The following is a 25,364-nucleotide window of genomic DNA, read 5'->3' as shown; positions in this document are numbered from 1 at the left end:
TTGAAAAACAATGCTTTAGCATACATCACATCGAATTCATCAATTATTTTCAAGAACTAAGTCTTGTCAGGAGCAATGATTTGTGCTGAGGTCCAAACACTGTTTCACTTTCGGTTTGTCCGAGTGACTGCATAGGAGAGTTGATTAAAAATCAACTCCCAAAAACACAACAAAAATGACCATCTTGAAATAACCTGGCCACACACGTACTGCTCTTGCAGATATGATGCCACCAATTAACCTCCATCCTAAATCAGTGTTGCATCATCGAACAATCTCTCAACACAGTATTGGTGCCATGCTGGAGCAGTGATTCAAAACCAAAACAATAGCTTAATACCACCAAAAAACGTCAACAGACAATTCTTAGACCAGGGACTTATAGTTATTAATATATTATATTATATATTTACACGCTAGTACATGTATATAATTATAATGGACAACAGCTACAGACACAATACCACGAAACTGTTGAAAATATTTGCATTAAATTTATTATAGAAACAATTTTCATACACATCATCAATTTAAAATGTCAACAGATATTATTATTAACTGCGATAGGCATACAGTAGAATCACCTAAGTACTGTGTTTTAACACGATTTGGTATATCACAATTATATTTTCTTAATTGAGAAATATGATATTGTGTGAACGTCCTTCAGAAAAATATTGATTAAGAAAATAAGGCTAATTGTAACATAGGATAATTTTGACTAAAAATATATATAACTGATTTCACAACAGATACTGTCACAGACATCTAATCTTATATAAATAGTGCCTGTTTGGGAGGGTAACAGTTGAAATTGACACCCCGAGAAAACCATTGTCAACCGACGCGACGCGAAGCGTCGGTTGACAATGGTTTTCTCGGGGTGTCAATTTCAACTGTTATCCTCCCAAACAGGCACTATTTATTTTGTTATACCGAATGTCTTAATTTTTAAGAAAATTTTACTGCTTTTATATAGGAATAACGTGAATTCTTCAGCGAACCGTACGCGCATAATTTTCGCGCATGTAACATTTTTTTTTTAATGTTACCCGTTGCTAAGTGCGTTACTAACGCTGAGGGTAATAGAAAATATTATTAACTGCGTCTTAACCAATCAGATTTCAGTATTTAACATGAAAGTACAACAATATTACTTATTAGGTTTGTTACTGACTGTTTAAAGAAATTTGTGGGGTCGGTAAAGTCCATAGAAGGCGAGGCGGAGCCGAGCCTTCTATGGACTTTACCGACCCCACAAATTTCTTTAAACAGTCAGTAACAAACCTAATAAGTGTTTTGTTTTGTCGAGGACCTAAAGTTTGATATGTAAACAAACGTTTGTGTAGAAAATCAGTTCAAATAACGTTACGTCCGCCATGTTGCCCTATAAATTTTGACGCTTGCCTTTTAAAGAAATTTGTAAGGCAGCCACGTGACGCGTTTCATCCAATGACGTCGCGACATTCTAGTCCGAGGCAAAACAATATATTATATACATGTATAATTTTCGAAAGAAATTTATATACATGTTTTCATAGAAACAATTTGTCCAAAATGTCAAAGATCCTTGGCTAAGTTCTGTTTTAATAATAAATCTTCCACAGTGTTCATAAGACATTCATCATTAAATGTGCATCATACAGAAACATGTACACTATCCTATCCATGCTATCGATAAATGTCATAACTTTTTTCTCTCATGTAAAATAATGATGTATCTTTTATACTGATGTGTACTAATAACAATAATAATACTTCTGTTCTGCATATGTTGGGCATTTGCTAATTATTATAATTGTGTCTTTGCCAATAATATATCTGTATACTATTTGTATTTTTCTCATGATAAGAATATAATCCTGTACCTTAAAAGTTTTATTAAGGGGTATACCCCTGCAGGGTACTCTTTTTATCATAAGAAAAATATTCAACGACAGGTGCCCGTAAACACCTTCAGTGTTTATATAGGCACACTTTTGTAGCATTGTACAACGTCAATTTTCAACATTTGCCGGGTTTAATTCCCTCCATTAAATGGAAAGAAAATTCTTCATACAATTATTATTCAAATAAGTCTTTGAATATTCAATCAACAATTTAACTTGTCTTAAAAGTTAATTAATGTAGGCCTATATGTCTTTGGCCTTTAACCAAATGATCATAGCGGAAATATTCTGGGTGCGAAAACACATAGGGGCGAATCTTATCGGTGGGGCGAATCTTATCGACACCCGTTTGTTTATCTGCAGACACGCAGATTTTTCGCAATCTAAGTCCTAAATTGACAAACGCACAGTAACGTTACACACGGCAAAATGGGTGACACGGCAAAACCGATCGTAAAAGTTCTGAACGAGCAGACAGCAGCCAGCAAAAGTGTGATCAAAGCTACGGACTTGGCCAAAAAGCTACAGAAGACTATGCTCAGGTGATTTATTTTTATTTTTTCATCTTGTGTCAACATTGGGTTTTTGGGTGGGTGGTTGGGCATGTTGGGGGGGGGGGGGGGTTGCTTTATTCTCATGTTTTTTTTTGTTTTTTTTAGGGTTTTTTATTTGTTTGTTTTTTTCTTGTTGAGAAGGAAACTTGTGTTTCTCTGATTGTAAAACATCATAGCAAGATATGTTGAATCCGGTCCAAGGCAGATTTACATTGAATAATGATCAATTAATGAATTATCATAAATATAAAAGCACATCATGTACAGTACTACTGTACATCATCATGTACACTACTACTGTACATGTACTGGCATTCGACCATGCACTCCTCGCCAAATATGCTCGCCAAGGACCATTTCTCGCATATACATTAATAATTGTTATCTGCATATATGTCATTTTAATTTTATGTGTTGATTAAATGACATAATAACGTACTGGTGGGAAATGGAGTCTTGGTAAAATGGGTAGGCAAACCCAGGCCGGGGCAAAATAAAAGCCGGGGCAGATCGTGATTTTTCAATTTTCGTCGATAATAATTAACCAATGTCATTGAAATTTTCAGGATATGTTACGGACCTGTATATTTGTATTCGCTGCAAATATTGCTTCACAATAATGCATATTTTGGAATAAATTGACGATTGTTGATTTTCAAGGTAGTAATATGTTTAAACGGAATTTAATATGAAATATTATGTTTCTTTTTAAATAAGTCTACAAACCCGTAAAATGTCAACCCGGGTTTGCCTACCCACCATTTTACCAACTTGGAATTTTATGATGAAGAAACGTCAATAAATTCCAAAATATGCATTGTTGTGCAGCAATATTTTCAGTGAATACAAATAAACCGATCCGTAACATATCCTGAAAATTTCAATGACATTGGCAGATTAATAACAAAGAAAAATAAAAAATCTCGATCTGCCCCGGCCCGGTTTTGCCTATATACCAATTTTACCAAGACTCTGAGAAATGGTCCTTATGGCAAGAATTGGTTGTAATTGCCAGTATGCAGTTTGTGAAATTGTTAACATTATTACCCCATAATGTGTCAGAAGTTATCTAATTATTTTGATTTTTCATAATACTTCCTTTACGTAAAAAATATCTTTCCGAGTCATTTTAAAGACGTAGTAATGCATATTTTGGTTATAGAGGAGCATTTTTACAAGTATTTTCATTTAAAAGATTGTATAATATTTTCGACCGCCATATTCCGCCCCCTTCAGTAATCCTCACCTTTGAAGATAAACATTGATTTCACCTATAGCAGGAGTTATACATGTAACCTGTCAGCTCCTGGGATTGGTTACAGCACCATATCCAGTAGGGTGGGAGAAATAATGTCAGACCAGACTGGGATTCAAACCCTGGAGGCCGGCCCCTTAAATATAGCCAGGTGCTCTACCAAACGAGCTATCTGGCGCCACCCGTGATCGAATTGGTGTGATTGCCACAGATGTGTAAAGTCTCCTTTTTTGAAACAAAATTCATTGTTTTCATTTTAGTATAAAGGGAGAGTGCATAGGAGAGGACCGAGGGATAGACTATGACAAACTGAAGAACAGTGGGGCATACAAAGAATACAAGTCGGAAACTCTACAGCTACAGACTGTCAGTCTGGATGAACTCAGTGAGAACGAGAGGAAAGCCTTCTTTATCAGTATCCTTCATATCAATCAAGGACTGTTTCTTAAACATGGGCCTGGTTCTTAAATACTGATGAGTATGGCCTACTAGAAGTCCTTTCACAGTGAAGATAAATGGCCAATTCTTGGACAATTCAGTTATTAATTATTAATAGTTAACTTCCATGTACATTGAAGTTAGTATTAAATCCCTACAGAGTAAGGCTCAAACAGCGAAGTAATTTATTGTTAACATTTACAATGCATGCGCGGATCCAGAAAATTTTTCCAGGGGGGGTCCGAAGGATAATTGTGTTTGCCAGGGGGGGTCCGAGGCATATTTTCGCGATAATTTTACTATGTAAATTTAATAAATTTTCATTTTCCAGGGGGGGTCGGGACCCCCCCGACCCCCCCTCTAGATCCGCGCATGCAATGCAAAGATAACATTTCAAGATGAAGTTCGATCACAGCGAAGAAAGACAGTAAGCCATTACATAGTAAAGAGAGATGCTAGCCTACATTTGGATTAAAAATGCTATGGCTACAAAAAAACCCATTTTAATATATAGATGTAACCAAAAGAAAGTGCTTGATTTCACAAATTGGAGGTGTCCAATACCTCCTTCACTGTTCTTGACAAATAAAATTTATACAAACTAATTCAAGCTTTCAACAAAGTGAAGTGACAGTAAGCCCTTATATGGGTCATTATCAAAATATGCAGCCTTATGCGTCAGTGTCAATTTTAAGGGGGAAAAATAATGTTCTGGGGAATATATACAGTACCATTGGATTTTAGAAACTTAAACCCATATTGTTGAACAAATAAATCGACAATTTTACTGCTTAAAGTATAAAAAAAATATTATTTGTTATGAGATTTCAGTGAATTTATGTTGTCATTAAATTTTTCCAACGTCTTTAACCTACAATATCTTCAATAATATTGATCTTTTATTCCAAAAATCGCCGTTAATTTTCAAAACAACATTCATATTTTAATTTCTGCTATGCTCCTTAACAAGTTCTCTTTTGTGTTACAAGGCAAATTATATAAAAATATCTTAAAATACATCAAGTAAATAATATTGTACTACAGTTGGAATCCCCCAGATCATAGTGACATCATTCCCTGCTACTAAAAAGATAAATGTATCAGTGATGACATCATTGTGATAGAAAATATGGCAGAAAATGTTAGTATGCTCCGAAAAATACAATGTAAACTGTGTCAGTGGGATAACGTGCTATTTAAGGTTTTCTATTATGAAAGAACAAAAAAGTTTTTCACATAAATGATGAATGTTTATCACATTATAACATAGGCTATGTAGCTTCGTGTAGTATCTGTTCTCTTGGGTCATACTGCTACATTTACTATGGATACATCAGTGGTATAACGGTCAGTGGTGTAACCAAAAATTGTTGTTACACCACTGAAAAAACTGTTACACCACATGACATTATCTAATTATTTTACTTTTTCTTCCATTTCATTTATATTTTGAGCATTTTGAACAATTGTTATTTATCAATTTTACAAGTTAGACACTGTCACAATAAAGAAAGCTTGACTATTTAATTAGGGCCCCGCAAGGATTTGCGGGTGCCCTATAGTAATCACTCTGTCCGTCCGTCCTTCTGTCCGTCCGTCCGTCTGTCACTCTTCCGTCCACAAATTTCCTGTTTTTTTCTAATAACTTTTTTTATGGTTGCCCAATCAAGTTCAAATTTGGTATGGTAGTTCAGTAGGCAGAAATACATATTTTGATGCTAAGTTTGGTTCTCTATGTCTTCTGGTTTGGAGCTGGGGTGGTGGGGTAGATTCATAACTATGCATAAGAAGAATGGGCAAAGAGAGATAACTGCTGAGAATGAATGGGCAAAGAGAGATAACTGCTGAGAATGTTACCATTGTATACATGGAAGGCTGTGCAATATTTGTCCTTTGGGATTAATTAACCTTCCACAGGAAGAAAATCCTAAGCTTTATCTTTATCTGTCACATTGAGATTAATTACTGCACTGCCTGTGTCTGCAAATGAACTTTGTTTTGAAGTTAAGGTCAATTTTGAATGATGTGTAGTATTGTGTACATTCTTTGAAATATGGATTTGAAATATAATATTCATATTTTTGGGGGTTAAAATACCGTACACAATGATTTATGATAGTTTTATTGAATAGAGGCAAAGCCTAGGTATCATTGCATTGGTATCAATTCTTTGTTTTTTTAACAAATTTTATTTCATCCCATGTTAACCCACTTTATCCCGTGGATATGACTCATTGGATATTTTTTTGATATTCCAGAGTTGTGACTTTACAATGGGATTTGCCTAGGCATAATGAAGTAAAAATAATGTAGAGTTTTATAAACAGTGTAAACATTGATTGCGGTGTATAAAATATGGGATAAATAGAATCTCATGATTTGTAGTATAATATGATTTTTATCCAACTTGTGTGTTTTATCCCCTCACTAAGGCTCAAGAAAAAAACACTTTAATTGTTGGATGAAAATCATATCCAACTACAAATCACGAGATCCTATATATTCCAGTTCTTTACATCTTCTGCCGGGCATTTATTTTTCATCATTGTTAATATAAAGAGGATGGAATTCAAAGTTTTTTTCACTTCTCTATATTAATTGTCATAGCGGGGCCCTTCCTGACTGGTCAGTTTTCTAGTTGCAATTGTGTTTTCTTAATCTGGAAAATGAGACCTGTTACACCATTGACATTATTTGAAACACCAATGACATTTTGTATGCTCTAATTATTTTTACCCATTTAAATACTTGATTAAAAGATAAAAGTAAACACAAATTTATTCTAATAAAGAAATGAAATTATCCACATCATATTTTTATTAAAAAATCAAATTTTTTAATGACTTATAGTGTACAATAATATATGTTATTCCACTGACATTTCACATTCCCTATTATGTTATACTAAAATCTTTCAAATACTTAAAGGTAACAAATGCTAGTTGAGCTTCAAAAAACATATATAGACAAAGAGGAAGTGTATATGCATTGTATGCATAGATTTTGGAGAAAATTGGAGAAATTTCAATTTTATTATCCAAAGTGTATGATTGATATGAGCTGGTATAGTATTGAAGATGTTGTTTGTGAGATTGATGAGCCGAAGAAAGTTAGAACTCGGTACAAGGTGGATAAAAGTGTGTGGATGCCAATAGTAAAAAATATAACATCAAAGAATGAGTGAATTCATGTAAAAAAACATCTACATGCCATTTTTGTGTCAGTGGTGTAACACTGATTATAAGTGGTGTAACAGTGTGTCTATCTTCAGATTATGAAAGAAGGAGGCACGAAAACTTTTATTTAAGATCAAATTTATCATGTTTTAAATGCAATCAAAAATAGAAATTAGTTTATTTTACAAAATTTAACACGCTTATCTCTTATTTATTATCGCTAGGTCAGTGGTTTAACTTTTAGTCAGTGGTAAAACATAATAATCAGTGGTGTAACGTGTACATTTTTCTCCAAATAAAATTAACTGACAATGATTCATGTATATTTGAAAACACCAGTGCATTTACAATAATGTCTTTTTTATGCTCCATTAAAAGAAAAATCCAGTTGTGTTCTTTTCAATGCTCAAATTAAAAATTTGTTGAGTAACATCAAGACTTTGTCTCAAATGTTATGTTGGTCACTATGTAAATGTGTCAAATATTTTCTGTTATCTAATTCTAATAACTTTAAATGAAGTTTGTTGATATAAACTTTATGTCCATCATTTTAAAAGAATTATTTTATTTTATTTCAGAATTTTTTCCTATACTATATGCCTGTTACACCACTGACAAAATTTTCACAGTTCATTTAATTTTAGTCTAATTATCAACCAAATGGTAGATTCCAATGTTTGCAAATTTTTAGATGTTATACTTCATTGTTTGTTAAATGTGTTTTTTGCAATCAAAGTAATTTTTTCACCAATAATTTTCTCATGTTTTACATATTTTAAAAGTCTGCATATTTTGATAATGACCCATATACTGTAAACCAACTTTATTTCACGAATTGTATGAGATAAACTGCGGGGCGGCAACCAAGCCTTATCTACACCAGAGCTGTAATAACAACCATACAAGAATTTGTTCATGATGAAAATTACTGTACAGTAGATTCCTTATTTTACACGAATAATTCTCCAATCCCGCCGTTGTGTGCCAAATCACAAGAATATAAAATTGCAAATGCAGAACTTTTCCTAAACTCTCAGAAAATAATAAGGAGTTTTTAAAATCTGCAAGGATGCTTCTCTAGATTTTACACAAAAATATTTATTCCACACATTCAATTAGGAATCCAAAGTATTCGTGACAACTAGGCTCTTTTGAACCTTGTGAAAATTTCTCGCACATGAGCAAAAGTTGGTTTACAGACTGTAGTTAAGATGGACAGTAAGCCCTCAGTGGTGATAGACATGTCAATATACCCTTATATACTGAAGATAGACAGTATACCCTTGTATATAGTGAATATGAACAATTACCCTTATTTAGTGAAGATAGACAGTATACCCTTATATACTGAAGATAGACAGAATACCCTTATATACTGAATATAGACAGAATACCCTTATATAGACATTTACAGAGTGTTTTACGGGATTACTGCTGTTGATATGAATATTTTGTTCAGTATCCTCAGGTGGTTTTGGCCCTAATAAGTAAATGTTTCTATTACCCCAAATTGCCACCTTTAAACCTAGCTAATCAATCAGCATCATAAATGAAAAGTCCAGTGTATAGATTTTCCTAATGGAATTAATGCGAGTAATGAATTGGCGATTTGTCAGTTAGATAATAGTAAGGAAGAATGGACCCTTTGTAGCTTTGTGAGAGAAGAATAAGAAATATAACAAACAAATCTTTCCTGTTGGGTAGGGAATAACCTATATAATTAGATATTGTGCAGCATAATTAGGTTTAGTCAGTTTGAATCAATTCAATGTTGCTAAAATATGGAATGTGGCAATGTGACAGCAAAAGGAATCAACCTGTTATACAATTAAGTTTCTTTAAATGTTTTGTGTGTGGGTGTTTGTGTTGGGGGGGGGGGGGGGGGGTGGGAAGGGGGTGGGTGCATTATTTTTCCATTCCCTGAAGGTTGTAGAATTACATCTTTGTTGCCTTAATATATAGTCAGTGGTTAGATTAATTATAAAGCAATGTTTGTTGATAGTGTCTGATCCTATTATTTAGAAGATTAAAAGAGCCAGCATTTGGCATTTAATTCAGTAAAAAATGTTTATACAGGTTTGGCTCAGGCAAAGCATGTAGATTGTGACATTTAAAATTTATTCAAAGGATTGCGGAAATTGTACTATAAATGTTTAATCAACTAAACTTCCAGGAATGTTTTCCATTTAAATTCAGACTTGCAGTAATGTGTTAGCTTCAAGTAGCTATGACCTAGAATAATGACTGAAAAATGCTTTATACAGTAAAACATACTTAAAACGAAGTGCCAGGGATGAGCAATTTTGCTTCGTTATAAGTGTGATTTTAATTGTTATATCCACCAAATTTACAACATGCTATAAAGTCACAGGGAATGAGAATCGTTGTGCTGTTAGCATCAATTGATTAAAAGCGTGTTTAACTGTACAATAATATTATACTCTTAGTCATACATTGTATTTTAATGAACAGTATTTGATTTCACACAATTTGCATTTTTAACCGGGTTTTCCAACAGAAAAATCCGGTTATTAAAATGGTGAAAATGGCGGGCGGGCGGGCGGCTGCCAAAAGGGTACCCTCATTGTACGGATAACTCCTTCTACAGTTTTCAAGATAGGAAGATGTTCTTTTGCAGATCAATTGTACATATATCAGAGGTGTGCATATTGCTAGGATTTTGATTTCCGATAATTTATTGAAAAAATACCAGCTTTTGAACTTAGTCATTTTTTGGCAAAATATTTCATATAGGGTACCCTCATTGTACGGATAACTCCTCCTACAGTTCTCAAGATAGGAAGTTGTTCTTTTGCAGATCAATTGTACATATATCAGAGGTGTGCATATTGCTAGGATTTTGATTTCTGATTATTTATCGAAAAAATACCAGCTTTTGAACTTAGTCATTTTTGGGCAAAATATTTCATATAGGGTACCCTCATTGTACGGATAACTCCTCCTACAGTTTTCAAGATAGGAAGATGTTCTTTTGCAGATCAATTGTACTTATATTAGAGATGTGCATATTGCTAGAATTTTGATTTCCGATAATTTATCAAAAGAATACCAGCTTTTGAAATTAGTCATTTTTGGGCAAAATATTTCATATAGGGTACCCTCATTGTACGGATAACTCCTCCTACAGTTTTCAAGATAGGAAGATGTTCTTTTGCAGATCAATTGTACTTATATTAGAGATGTGCATATTGCTAGAATTTTGATTTCCGATAATTTATCAAAAAAATACCAGCTTTTGAACTTAGTCATTTTGGGCAAAATATTGCATATAGGGTACCCTCATTGTACGGATAACCCCTCCTACAGTTTTCAAGATAGGAAGTTTTTCTTTTGCAAATTAATTGTACATATATCAGAGGTGTGCATATTGCTAGGATTTTGATTTCTGATTATTTATGAAAAAAATACCAGCTTTTGAACTTAGTCATTTTTGGGCAAAATATTGCATATAGGGTACCCTCATTGTACGGATAACCCCTCCTACAGTTTTCAAGATAGGAAATTTTTCTTTTGCAAATTAATTGTACATATATCAGAGGTGTGCATATTGCTAGGATTTTGATTTCTGATTATTTATCGAAAAAATACCAGCTTTTGAACTTAGTCATTTTTGGGCAAAATATTTCATATAGGGTACCCTCATTGTACGGATAACTCCTCCTACAGTTTTCAAGATAGGAAGATGTTCTTTTGCAGATCAATTGTACTTATATTAGAGATGTGCATATTGCTAGAATTTTGATTTCCGATAATTTATCAAAAGAATACCAGCTTTTGAAATTAGTCATTTTTGGGCAAAATATTTCATATAGGGTACCCTCATCGTACGGATAACTCCTCCTACAGTTTTCAAGATAGGAAGATGTTCTTCTGCAGATCAATTGTACTTATATTAGAGATGTGCATATTGCTAGAATTTTGATTTCCGATAATTTATCAAAAAAATACCAGCTTTTGAACTTAGTCATTTTGGGCAAAATATTGCATATAGGGTACCCTCATTGTACGGATAACCCCTCCTACAGTTTTCAAGATAGGAAGTTTTTCTTTTGCAAATTAATTGTACATATATCAGAGGTGTGCATATTGCTAGGATTTTGATTTCTGATTATTTATGAAAAAAATACTAGCTTTTGAACTTAGTCATTTTTTGGCAAAATGTTGGATATAGGGTACTCCATTTCACTGGATATGGGTTGACATGGATTATGGATACAGTTCACATAAAAGAAAACCCGGTTTGCTGTCACATTGACAGCTTTTCACTTGTTATAAGTGTTTACTGAAAAGACTTTTTATTCAATATATTAGTTACATTACATTTTGAAAAAAATTAACATTATGAAAGGTTTCTATATACTGTAAATTCCTAATTAAACGCGAGGAATTAATATTCGCGCAAAATCGCAAGAAGCCCATCTCGAAAATTTTAAAATCTTGCCTTTAATTTTCAACATTTGTAAATAACATGAAACTATGATAAAATTTCAGCTTTCGCGATTTTATGTTCTCGCGATTTGATGGAAAACCGCTGAACCGCGGAATTAGGTACTCGCATAAAATAAGGATACTGTAATTTAATTTGGTATTGTGGAAGTACTAAATAGCTATTTCACAGCACCTTTGAAGATGTTGTTTAGAGTGTTTTGTTGGAGAGATTTTTTTATACCTTAAATTCCTTTGTTAATTCTGACTAGAGAATTTGTCATGTTGAGTTAAATGCGTAACTGTTTGATAGATGACTGTAATTTTTCAGATCCATACAATGCACATAAATCTCTTGGTTTGGTGCATTTTGACTGAAAGATTATTTTTATGAATCTGTTTTCTTTCATATGATTGTCTGACATATTATGTTTACGTGACTGGTTGAAAGTTTTTTTTATCTCAATTGTTTTGCATCAAGCAGATATGGCATCTAGAGTATTTATAAACTAGAGTTTTATATTGTATTTGTGGAAGTGTGAAAGCAGATATTTGTTAATTAATTGCCTTGTGGATGATTTGTTCCTACTAGAGAATTTGTAATGAGTAAAATGCATCACCATTTGACAGATGACTGTATAAGATCAATACAAATGCTCAGAATCTCTGTGGAATTGAACACTCTGAAGTGATGGATTGAATGACTACCATCAACTCTCCATCAAATAAATAATCCAGTTATATTCTGTGTTTCGTGTAAACTCCACAAAAGGAATTTAATGAGAAACCTTGAGAGTAAACTGCGTTACATTTTGTATGAAGCAATTATGCCGACATTAACAAGTTTTAATACATGTAGTTATAATAGAATGCATATATTATCCAAGCAAAATCAGAATTGTTATGTATAGTGGATACCACAATTGATTAGTACAACTATATGTCAATATTCTTACATATATAATTACATTGTGACTGAAATAGCATTATTATCAAGTCCTCCTTTGAAATAAAAAAAATGAAGAATTTAAGTTTGAGCATGCCCTTCTAAGCTTTATGTAACAACAAGATCATGTCCAGGGCCATAAAACTTAAACCAGCTCACATTTGATCTCGCGCGGTCTCATTTTTACCAAAGGAATATATAGCGGAAAAATGAGACAGAGATCAAAAGTGAGATCGTCTAACTGTTATGGCCTTCGAGCGCATACCCGGTAAGTGTGGTTCCTTAACTCTGTCCAGACCTGTACAATGCCCTGACCATCCATGGCCTGGCCGAACAAAAGACCCTCCCAAGCTCCGTCCTTGACATTCAACAGTTCTGGAAAACCACCGCCTACAAGGTCGGGGGTCTGGTCTACAGCCTTGATGATATGGAGCATGGTGTTCTTAGGGGTGAGTGTTTATCTAAAGGGGGATCGACGTATAGAATGGTTGAGTGCTACGCGTACATGCTAACAGTTGAGCGTTTCTTTACTTTGTTTAAGGAGATGGGACTGACTGGATAATACTGAGCGAATTTATTTCTTACAGAGTGGGATTGGGTGGGATGAATATTTCTTTGAAAAAGAGGGGCATTGGGTTTTTTTCAATGTTCACTAATTAAGTGTTAGGGTGGAAAATGTTAAGTTATATCAAGAGAGTTATTGAACTGATAGCATTTATAAGAATTAGGGGATTATAGATAACTTATGTATAAAATTTATGTATAAAACTTATGTTAGTCTAAAATTTTAATCACTAAGGGTTGACCAGGAAACTGTTTGAATTTACTGTTCAGTATACAGATATTGATATTAATGCTGTATATTTCAGGAAACAAAAGCCACCCAGCCTCCACCAAACCTCAGTTCTCGGAGGGAGACCCTCGAATCAAATATGCCGTAAAAAAACTGGATCCCAGGATTCACTTTGCTCTTGTTTGTGGTGCTGTGGTAAGTGAAAGGAATGTGAGAATTTAAAATGAGCCCCATTTTACCTCCCCATAGAAGGAAGTTATGGAGGGTTATTAAAAAACATCACACTGTAAGATCAACTAAACAAGTTTAAAGTTAGAGTATATTGAAAACTATCGTAAAAGTTTTCTTAGCAAAAGTTCTCTAATTGTGGTTCACTTTTAATGTTATGTATATAATGGGGCAATGGGGCAATAATAAAAAAAACTGTTTTAGAGGTTATCGTCAAATAAGTATGAGGTATCTAACTTTATACAGATTCAATCCATCATTTAGAAAATTAAGTTTGATTATGTATACAGATTCTCTTTGACTATAATAATTTAATTTTGATGTGTATTAATGGAAAGTAAATTTTGACTGCAGTTTTTAGCTCACCTGAGCTGAAAGCTCAAGTGAGCTATTCTGATCACATTTTGTCTGTCGTCCGTCTGTCCGTCTGTCTGTCTGTCCGTCTGTCCGTCTGTCCGTAAACTTTTCACATTTTCAACATCTTCTCAAGAACTACCGGGCCAATTTCAACCAAACTTGGCACAAATCATCCTTAGGCAAAGGGGATTCAAAGTTGTGAAAATTAAGGGCCACACTCGTTTTCAAGGGGAGATAATTAGAAATTAATGAAAAATTTCGAGAAATTTTCAAAAATCTTCTTCTCAAGAACCAGAAAGCCAGGAAAGCTGAAACTTGTGTGGAAGCATCCTGAGGTAGTGTAGATTCAAAGTTGTGAAATTCATGACCCCCGGGGGTAGGGTGGGCCCACAATGGGGGGTCGAAGTTTTACATAGGAATATATAGAGTAAATCTTTAAAAATCTTCTTCTCAGAAACTAATCAGCCAGGAAAGCTGAAACTTGTGTGGAAGCATCCTCAGGTAGTGTAGATTCAAAGTTGTGAAATTCATGATCCCTGGATGTAGGGTGGGGCCACAATGGGGGGTCGAAGTTTTACATAGGAATATATAGAGTAAATCTTTAAAAATCTTCTTCTCAGAAACTAATCAGCCCGGAAAGCTGAAAATTGTGTGGAAGCATCTTGAGGTAGTGTAGATTCAAAGTTGTGAAAATCATGACCCCCAGGGGTAGGGTGGGGCCACATGGGGGGTTGAAGTTTTACATAGGAATATATAGAGTAAATCTTTGAAAATCTTCTTCTCAGAAACTAATCAGCCAGGAAAGCTGAAACTTATGTGGAAGCATCCTCAGGCAGTGTAGATTCAAAGTTGTGAAATTCATGATCCCTGGGGGTAGGGTGGGGCACAATGGGGGGTCGAAGTTGTACATAGGAATATATAGAGTAAATCTTTAAAAATCTTCTTCTCAGAAACTAAACAGCCAGGAAAGCTGAAACTTGTGTGGAAGCATCTTGAGGTAGTGTAGATTCCAAGTTGTGAAAATCATGATCCCTGGGGGTAGGGTGAGGCCACATTGGGGGGATGTTAAAGTTTTACAAAGGAATATATAGAGTAAATCTTTGAAAATCCTCTTCTCAAAAACTAATCAGCCAGGAAAGCTGAAACTTGTGTGGAAGTATCCTCAGGTAGTGTAGATTCAAAGTTGTGAAAATCATGACCCCCGGGGGTAGGGTGGGGCCCCAATGGGGTGGTCGAAGTTTAACATAGGAATATATAGAGTAAATCTTTAAAAATCTTCTTCTCAGAAACTAATCAGCCAGGAAAGCTGAAACTTATGTGGAAGCATCCTCAGGTAGTGCAGATTCAAAATTGTGAAAATCATGATCCCTGGGGGTAGGGTGGGGCACAATGGGGTGGTCGAAGTTTTACATAGGAATATATAGAGTAAATCTTTAAAAATCTTCTTCTCAGAAACTAATCAGCCAGGAAAGCTGAAACTTGTGTGGAAGCATCCTCAGGCAGTGTAGATTCAAAGTTGTGAAAATCATGATCCCTGGGGGTAGGGTGAGGCCACATTGGGGGGGGGGGGGGGTGTTAAAGTTTTACATAGAAATATAGAGTAAATCTTTAAAAAATCTTCTTCTCAGAAACTAATCAGCCAGGAAAGCTGAAACTTGTGTGGAAGCATCCTCAGGTAGTGTAGATTCAAAGTTGTGAAATTCATGATCCCTGGATGTAGGGTGGGGCCACAATGGGGGGTCGAAGTTTTACATAGGAATATATAGAGTAAATCTTTAAAAATCTTCTTCTCAGAAAATAATCAGCCCGGAAAGCTGAAAATTGTGTGGAAGCATCCTGAGGTAGTGTAGATTCAAAGTTGTGAAAATCATGACCCCCAGGGGTAGGGTGGGGCCACATGGGGGGTTGAAGTTTTACATAGGAATATATAGAGTAAATCTTTGAAAATCTTCTTCTCAGAAACTAATCAGCCAGGAAAGCTGAAACTCGTGTGGAAGCATCCTCAGGCAGTGTAGATTCAAAGTTGTGAAATTCATGATCCCTGGGGGTAGGGTGGGGCACAATGGGGGGTCGAAGTTGTACATAGGAATATATAGAGTAAATCTTTAAAAATCTTCTTCTCAGAAACTAAACAGCCAGGAAAGCTGAAACTTGTGTGGAAGCATCCTCAGGTAGTGTAGATTCCAAGTTGTGAAAATCATGACCCCCAGGGGTAGGGTGAGGCCACATTGGGGGGATGTTAAAGTTTTACAAAGGAATATATAGAGTAAATCTTTGAAAATCCTCTTCTCAAAAACTAATCAGCCAGGAAAGCTGAAACTTGTGTGGAAGTATCCTCAGGTAGTATAGATTCAAAGTTGTGAAAATCATGACCCCCGGGGGTAGGGTGGGGCCACAATGGGGTGGTCGAAGTTTTACATAGGAATATATAGAGTAAATCTTTAAAAATCTTCTTCTCAGAAACTTATCAGCCAGGAAAGCTGAAACTTATGTGGAAGCATCCTCAGGTAGTGCAGATTCAAAGTTGTGAAAATCATGATCCCTGGGGGTAGGGTGGGGCACAATGGAGGGTCGAAGTTTTACATAGGAATATATAGAGTAAATCTTTAAAATTCTTCTTCTCAGAAAATAATCAGCCAGGAAAGCTGAAACTTGTGTGGAAGCATCCTCAGGCAGTGTAGATTCAAAGTTGTGAAAATCATGATCCCTGGGGGTAGGGTGAGGCCACATTGGGGGGGGGGGGTGTTAAAGTTTTACATAGAAATATAGAGTAAATCTTTGAAAATCTTCTTCTCAGAAACTAATCAGCCAGGAAAGCTGAAACTTGTGTGGAAGCACCCCCAGGTAGTGTAGATTCAAAGTTGTGAAAATCATGACCCCCAGGGGTAGGGTGGGGCCACAATGGAGGGTCGAAGTTTTACATAGGAATATATAGAGTAAATCTTTAAAAATCTTCTTCTCAGAAACTAATCAGCCAGGAAAGCTGAAACTTATGTGGAAGCATCCTCAGGTAGTGCAGATTCAAAGTTGTGAAAATCATGACCCCTGGGGGTAGGGTGGGGCACAATGGAGGGTCGAAGTTTTACATAGGAATATATAGAGTTAATCTTTAAAATTCTTCTTCTCAGAAACTAAACAGCCAGGAAAGCTGAAACTTGTGTTGAAGTATCCTCAGGTAGTGCAGATTCAAAGTTGTGAAAACATGATTTCTTGGGGTAGGGTGAGGCCACATGGGGGGGGGGGGGGGTGTGTTAAAGTTTTACAAAGGAATATATAGAGTAAATATTTTAAAATCTTCTTCTCAGAAACTAATCAGCCAGATGATTCTTTATAATTGTTAAGACTTTGGCTCCAGGACAATTCTTCGGCCTCACAAGAAGGTTAAGAGTTTGATGTAGCTTAATATCCCATATATAAACAATTGTAAAGGATCTTTTTGAGGACTGCAATACTCAACATGTGATATGACTATAAAATCATCCTGTTAGAAAAGGGACTAATGATTATAAACATAAGAATATCCAGGGGGGAAAATGGATTTTATTTTTACAGGATCTACATGTATTATTGTACATTGTCCAGATTGTTTGTATTCTGACTTCATTAAGCTGATTTTATCATACCCATTGTTCCTCAGGTGAGCGATGTGGCCCATGGGCCTCTTGTTTTGTATTTGAAATGTTGATAAAGTACCATGATTTTCTTTGGCAGTCGTGTCCAGCCATCAATGTTTACACTGCTGACAACCTGGATAAGGCCCTTGACTCGGCTACACGTAATTTCTGTAAACAGGAAGTGTCCATGTTTACAGAGGTCGATGAAATTTGGATGTCTAAGATCTTCCTGTGGTATCGAGACGACTTCGGAGGAAATGATGTGGACGTCATTGAGTAAGTCTAACATTGGTCAGAAAACTTAGCTGACTATGAGCAATTGCTATTAAAAGAGCTGGATGGGTGTGGCCATTTTTTGACTATATTAATTGATGTCCTTCTGGTGAAGAATTCTGTATGAAGATGTAGGAGAACAAACACAATTTTTAAGCTTAATTAAATACATTTGATTCGATTTTTTTTAAAACTAAATACATGTTCCCGGTAATAAATTAAGACCAAAAAATATCTTATTTAAAATTTTACATTAGATCTGATCAGTAATTTCTTAAAATGAAGGAAAATAGGTGTACTAGCAGAAACTTTGATAAATATTATTCAGTACCCGCAACGTTATTCTTTACAATCCTATCCTATCAAATCGTGTATCAATCCTATCGTATCGTGTGTGTATACTGTTCTATCGTGCGTTAATCCTATCATATCGTGAGTTAATCCTATCAGGTTTATCATTTAATTTTAACAGTTTTTCCGTTTATCCTATCATGTTAATCGTTTCATGTCTTTTCATAAGCAAGTACGTTTATTTCAATGTAACAAGTCGTTCAGTGCGCCGTTTACGAAATTTTATCGAACATGAAATGTAAAACCCTATCCAGCGTTCTATCATACTACTATATATATAAATTCTTATTTATTCAGATCAAGATTTACCAATATTACATGTAAATCATATCTGTGAGCAGTGGAAGTGAAAAATTAATGTAAACTATCAAAGTTCTTTGGAACAAGATAACATTTTTACCTGTATTTCGATTATATTAAATTGTACGCGGAGTGTATACCTGCTTAAACGTTTACTTATATGATTATTGTATGTTGTATGATTCGTTTTTCATGCATCATTGTTTATAGAAACAAAAGTATATATGATATTATTTATATTTACTTAAAATAAAATTGTATTTTAATTGGTTGTAGCTAGGGTGTACTGTAATAAAAACAATGTTAACAATACAGATAATTTATTGATCAATTTAGCTTATAATTTTTGTTAAAAATTTTTAACTGGTCATTTTAATACATTCTATAAATGATGCAGCGATGATTAACAACTCGGCATACGGTGATAACAAGAAATTTTACATATTTCTTGATTTGTACGAGTTCTTTCTAAAATTCTGCCATCATCAGGTTAATCGTGAAGATCGTTTAACGGGATTATACGTTTATCATGAAGTTCAACATCGTTTATCCTTTCCTATCGTATGTCAATCCTATCATATCGTGTGTGTATACTGTTCTATCGTGCGTTTTTCCTATCGAATCGTGCGTGAATCCTATCCTATCGTTTATCTTAAATTGTAAAAAATAATGTTGCGGGTACTGTATGTGTTTTTAGCTCACCGAGCTGAAAGCTCAAGTGAGCTATTATGATCACATTTTGTCTGTCGTCCGTCTGTCTGTCTGTCTGTCCGTCTGTCTGTAAACTTTTCACATTTTCAACATCTTCTCAAGAACCACTGGGCCAATTTCAACCAAACGTGGCACAAAGCATCCTTAGCCTAAGGGGATTTAAATTTGTGAAAATTAAGGATCACGCCCTTTTGCAAAGGGAGATAATTAGGAATTTATGAAAATTTTCAAGAAATTTTCAAAAATCTTCTTCTCATGAACCATAAGACCAGGAAAGCTGAAACTTGTGTGGAAGCATCATCAGGTAGTGTAGATTCTAATTTGTGAAAATCATGACCCCCCGGGGGTAGGTTGGGGCCACAATGGGGGGTCGAAGTTTTACATAGGAATATACAGAGTAAATCTTTGAAAATCTTCTTCTCATGAACCATAAGACCAGGAAAGCTGAAACTTGAGTGGAAGCATCCTCAGGTAGTGTAGATTCAAAGTTGTGAAAATCATGACCCCCTGGGGGTAGGGTGGGGCCACAATGGGGGGTCGAAGTTTAACATAGGAATATACAGAGTAAATCTTTGAAAATCTTCTTCTCATGAACCATAAGACCAGGAAAGCTGAAACTTGTGTGGAAGCATCCTCAGGTAGTGTTGATTCTAATTTGTGAAAATCATGACCCCCGGGGTAGGATGGGGCCACAATGGGGGGTCAAAGTTTTACATAGGAATATACAAAGTAAATCTTTGAAAATCTTCTTCTCATGAACCATAAGACCAGGAAAGCTGAAACTTGTGTGGAAGCATCCTCAGGTAGTGTAAATTCTAATTTGTGAAAATCATGACCCCCGGGGGGTAGGGTGGAGCCTAAATGGGTGGTGGAAGTTTTACATAGGAATATATTAGTAAATCTTTAAAAATCTTCTTCTCAGAAACTAATCAGCCAGAAAAGCTGAAACTTGAGTGGAAGCATCCTCAGGTAGTGTAGATTCAAAGTTGTGAAAATCATGACCCCCTGGGGGTAGGTTGGGGCCACAATGGGGGGTCGAAGTTTTACATAGGAATATACAGAGTAAATCTTTGAAAATCTTCTTCTCATGAACCATAAGACCAGGAAAGCTGAAACTTGTGTGGAACCATCCTCAGGTAGTGTTGATTCTAATTTGTGAAAATCATGACCCCCGAGGGTAGGGTGGGGCCACAATGGGGGGGGGTCGAAATATAACATAGGAATATATAGAGTAAATCTTTAAAAATCTTCTTCTCATGAACCATAAGACCAGGAAAGCTGAAACTTGTGTGGAAGCATCCTCAGGTAGTGTTGATTCTAATTTGTGAAAATCATGACCCCCGGGGTAGGATGGGGCCACAATGGGGGGTCAAAGTTTTACATAGGAATATACAAAGTAAATCTTTGAAAATCTTCTTCTCATGAACCATAAGACCAGGAAAGCTGAAACTTGTGTGGAAGCATCCTCAGGTAGTGTAAATTCTAATTTGTGAAAATCATGACCCCCGGGGGGTAGGGTGGAGCCTAAATGGGTGGTGGAAGTTTTACATAGGAATATATTAGTAAATCTTTAAAAATCTTCTTCTCAGAAACTAATCAGCCAGAAAAGCTGAAACTTGAGTGGAAGCATCCTCAGGTAGTGTAGATTCAAAGTTGTGAAAATCATGACCCCCTGGGGGTAGGGTGGGGCCACAATGGGGGGTCGAAGTTTAACATGGGAATATATAGAGTAAATCTTTAAAAATCTTTTTCTCAGAAACTAATCAGCAAGGAAAGCTGAAACTTGTGTGGAAGCATCCGCAGGTAGTGTAGATTCAAAGTTAGGAAAATCATGATCCCCGAGGGTAGGGTGGGGCCACAATGGGTGGTCGAAGTTTTACATAGGAATATATAGAGTAAATCTTTAAAAATCTTCTTCTCAGAAACTAATCAGCCAGAAAAGCTGAAACTTGTGTGGAAGCGTCCTCAGGTAGTGTAAATTCAAAGTTGTGAAAATCATGACCCCCGGGGGCAGGGTGGGGCCACAATGGGGGATCGAAGTTTTACATAGGAATATATAGAGTAAATCTTTAAAAATCTTCTTCTCAGAAACTAATCAGCCAGTAAAGCTGAAACTTGTTTGGAAGCATCCCCAGGTAGTGTAGATTCAAAGTTGTGAAAATCATGACCCCCTGGGGGTAGGGTGGGGCCACAATGGGGGATCGAAGTTTAACATAGGAATATATAAAGTAAATCTTTAAAAATCTTCCTTTCAGAAACTAATCAGCCAGGAAAGCTTAAACTTGTGTGGAAGCATCCTCAGGTAGTGTTGATTCTAATTTGTGAAAATCATGACCCCCGGGGGGTAGGGTGGAGCCTAAATGGGTGGTGGAAGTTTTACATAGGAATATATTAGTAAATCTTTAAAAATCTTCTTCTCAGAAACTAATCAGCCAGAAAAGCTGAAACTTGAGTGGAAGCATCCTCAGGTAGTGTAGATTCAAAGTTGTGAAAATCATGACCCCCTGGGGGTAGGGTGGGGCCACAATGGGGGGTCGAAGTTTAACATGGGAATATATAGAGTAAATCTTTAAAAATCTTTTTCTCAGAAACTAATCAGCAAGGAAAGCTGAAACTTGTGCGGAACCAATCTCAGGTAGTGTAGATTTAAAGTTGGGAAAATCATGATCCCCGAGGGTAGGGTGGGGCCACAATGGGTGGTCGAAGTTTTACATAGGAATATATAGAGTAAATCTTTAAAAATCTTCTTCTCAGAAACTAATCAGCCAGAAAAGCTGAAACTTGTGTGGAAGCGTCCTCAGGTAGTGTAAATTCAAAGTTGTGAAAATCATGACCCCCGGGGGCAGGGTGGGGCCACAATGGGGGATCGAAGTTTTACATAGGAATATATAGAGTAAATCTTTAAAAATCTTCTTCTCAGAAACTAATCAGCCAGAAAAGCTGAAACTTGTGTGGAAGCGTCCTCAGGTAGTGTAAATTCAAAGTTGTGAAAATCATGACCCCCGGGGGGCAGGGTGGGGCCACAATGGGGGATCGAAGTTTTACATAGGAATATATAGAGTAAATCTTTAAAAATCTTCTTCTCAGAAACTAATCAGCCAGTATAGCTGACACTTGTGTGGAAGCATCATCAGGTAGTGTAGATTCATAGATTAGTTGCGAAAATCATGACCCCCGAGGGTAGGGTGGGGCCACAATGGAAGGTCAAAGTTTTACATAGGAATATATATGGTAAATCTTAAGTTTAAAAATCTTCTTCTCAGAAACTAATCAGCCAGGAAAGCTTAAACTTGTGTGGAAGCGTCCTCAGGTAGTGTAAATTCAAAGTTGTGAAAATCATGATCCCCAGGGGTAGGGTGGGGCCACAATGGGGGGTCAAAGTTTAACAAAGGAATATATATGGTAAATCTTTAAAAATCTTCTTCTCAGAAACTAATCAGCCAGATGATTCTTTATAATTGTTAAGACTTTGGCCCCAGGACAATTCTTTGGCCTCACAAGAAGGTTCAGAGTTTATGTACGTTTATATCCCATATATAAACAATTGTTAAGGATCTTTTTGAGAACTGCAATACTCAACATATGATATGACTATAAAATCGTCCTGTTAGAAAAGGGACTAATGATTATAAACATAAGAATATCCAGGAATATATGGATTTTATTTATACAGGATCAACATGTATTATTGTACATTGTCCAGATAGTTTGTATTATGACTCCATTAAGCTGATTTTATCATACCTATTGTTCCTCAGGTGAGCGATGTGGCCCATGGGCCTCTTGTTTAATTTCAAAATTATACAGGCTCCTTTTCTGATGGTGTTTTATCTGTAAACCTCATGATCCCGCCATTTCGTTTAGTAGCTATTACCTTATATTTAAACAGAGAGAGCATTATAATTATACATATTACCAATGATTCTTGGTTTCTAATTACAGATGGATCATGCCATATTTGGAAAAGGACATACAGGATAGGGCAGTTGTTCTCTTGTTCAAAATCAAAAACGTTGGAAAAGTAGACATTAAATACAATGAGTATGATTGGCGACTGAACAAGCTGGGAGTCACGCCCCTAATTCTGTGATGGACAAAGGACACACCCATTTTGGTAAAGCTGAGAGCAGTGCACTGCTAGTCTTTCCATTGTACCTCAGAAAGAATATTTACATTTTTCTTTTCAGATTGTTTCTGATTGACCAAGTTATACTTTTTCACAATATAAGCATAATAGGAAGACAAATTGTCTTATCATTAATTATTTTAAAAAGGAGTGTTCCTGTTTATGTCATAAATCACACACTTGATGTTACAAAATGCATTCCTTATACAAGGTGGATCAATGTGGTCCCAGAGATACTGTGATACACTTTATTTCTGATACATTTGCTGTAAACATCGATACTTTCATATCACTGAATACTGTAGATTCCTTATTTTATGCGCGTACTTAAGTTAGCCATTCCCCTGTTTTGTATCAATTCGCGAAAATATAAAAATCGCGAACATGGAATTTTTATACTAATTTTTTATAGTTCTCAGCTCAGTAAATTATGCAAATCCTTAATATGCATTGTGTTATTTCTGCAATATAAATTAGTTTTTTGCAGAAAGAATATGTTTATAAACTAAATCCCTTTTTTTGGGAGTTGATTTTTAATCAACTCTCCTATGCAGTCACTCGGACAAACCGAAAGTGAAACAGTGTTTGAACCTCAGCACAAATCATTGCTCCTGACAAGACTTAGTTCTTGAAAATAATTGATGAATTCGATGTAATGTATGCTAAAGCATTGTTTTTCATGGAAACTTATTTACAAATACCTTAAAAATAGTCAGATTTTAAATGGTACGAACAATTTAAATATTTTTGTAGTCGTATGTATTCCTACGCCAGAGTTCAATATAGTCTCGTTCAACTCGACGCTCGGCTGTCTCCGTAAACCCTTGTCGGAGATTTACGGTGTCAGCCGAGCGTTTGGTTGAATGAGACTAGAGTTCAAAATTGCTTGGATCCATACAATTTTCGAGAAATATTTCTACCACTGATACATAGTTTGATTGAATTAATTTTATCTTTAAATATTATTTAACATGATTCATATGTAGGTTTCTCGACATTCTAGTCGAAAAAGTTCAAAAATTCATATTATAAAAATATGCGTAATTCAAATTAGAAACTACGTATACATGTACTTGTCATGCAAAATAACATATAATTGATTTTAAAATAAAAAAACATCAACAAAATCAACTCCCGTCAGTTCTTCAGTACTTTGATTTAAATTTTGTATTAAGTGTGAATTGCCTGTTTTCATGTAAAAGTTTCTTTGTTTACTGTAGTCTTTTAAATTAAATGGGTCAAGAACCCTGCATGTGTGGATCCAGAGAATTTCCTGGGGTAGAAGTGGGTTGAGCTATAACTTGTTTGCCGTGGAATCAGAGCCTTATTTTGGGGTTATAACTTGTCAGAACCTTATTTTTGGTTATTATATCGTGTGAATTTAACAAGTTTAAAAGTTTAATTTCGGGGGTGGGGATGGGGGGATGAGGGGGTTAGGTAGGGGGGTCCTGCTGACCATCCTACCCACCCAACCCCTCCCAGATCCACACCTGGGGTATTTTGGTATTTTCTGTTTGTCTTTCTGTGGTAGACAAATACAGCTGTCATATTGTCTTCCTTTTGTCAACTCTGGTAGTTGCATACTTTACACTGTCTCATTTTGAACTGCTCACAGAATTTTCACAGACATGCAGCTTCATGTAGATAGGGCATGTATAACCAGGGAAAGAACTCTTGCCAAGACAAGAAAGTGCTATTGTGAGCTTGTGCCATGTTTATACTTCTCTTCTTCTTTACTTTGATAACTTGAAACATTAACTGTAGAAAATTTATACTAATTAATACATACCTGACTTCTGTAAGTATTTCTGGGTACTGATAGAATTAACAAAGTAAAGGTGGTGATCAGGTTCATGTAATGCACCTTTCCTAAAGTTACATTTGTATACAATGCTTGGTGTTTTATA

At 35.5% G+C, this 25,364-nt stretch overlaps 1 protein-coding gene across 1 annotated transcript; it reads left to right on the top strand.

The window, feature by feature from the left end:
* Nucleotides 1–2,219: 2,219 nt before the first annotated feature.
* Nucleotides 2,220–23,873, top strand: LOC105336348 (uncharacterized). Its single transcript, XM_034447001.2, has 6 exons — nt 2,220–2,431; nt 3,959–4,113; nt 13,001–13,153; nt 13,574–13,692; nt 17,794–17,972; nt 23,274–23,873. Exons 1-6 carry the CDS (start codon nt 2,319–2,321, stop codon nt 23,419–23,421), a joined length of 867 nt encoding a protein of 288 aa, XP_034302892.2. The 5' UTR covers nt 2,220–2,318; the 3' UTR covers nt 23,422–23,873.
* The last annotated feature ends 1,491 nt before the right edge of the window (nt 23,874–25,364 follow it).

Source organism: Magallana gigas, chromosome 5 (assembly GCF_963853765.1).
Source record: "Magallana gigas chromosome 5, xbMagGiga1.1, whole genome shotgun sequence".
NCBI lineage: Eukaryota > Metazoa > Mollusca > Bivalvia > Ostreida > Ostreidae > Magallana > Magallana gigas.
Note: the sequence above shows the minus strand (reverse complement) of the source record. Positions and strands in the feature narration are given on the sequence as shown.

Coding starts and splice junctions, on each gene's coding strand:
- LOC105336348 (XM_034447001.2), top strand. CDS start 2,319: ATGGGTGACACGGCAAAACCGATCGTAAAAGTTCTGAACGAGCAGACA. Junction 13,693..17,793: donor CTCTTGTTTGTGGTGCTGTG/GTAAGTGAAAGG, acceptor TTTCTTTGGCAG/TCGTGTCCAGCCATCAATGT. Junction 17,973..23,273: donor AATGATGTGGACGTCATTGA/GTAAGTCTAACA, acceptor TTCTAATTACAG/ATGGATCATGCCATATTTGG.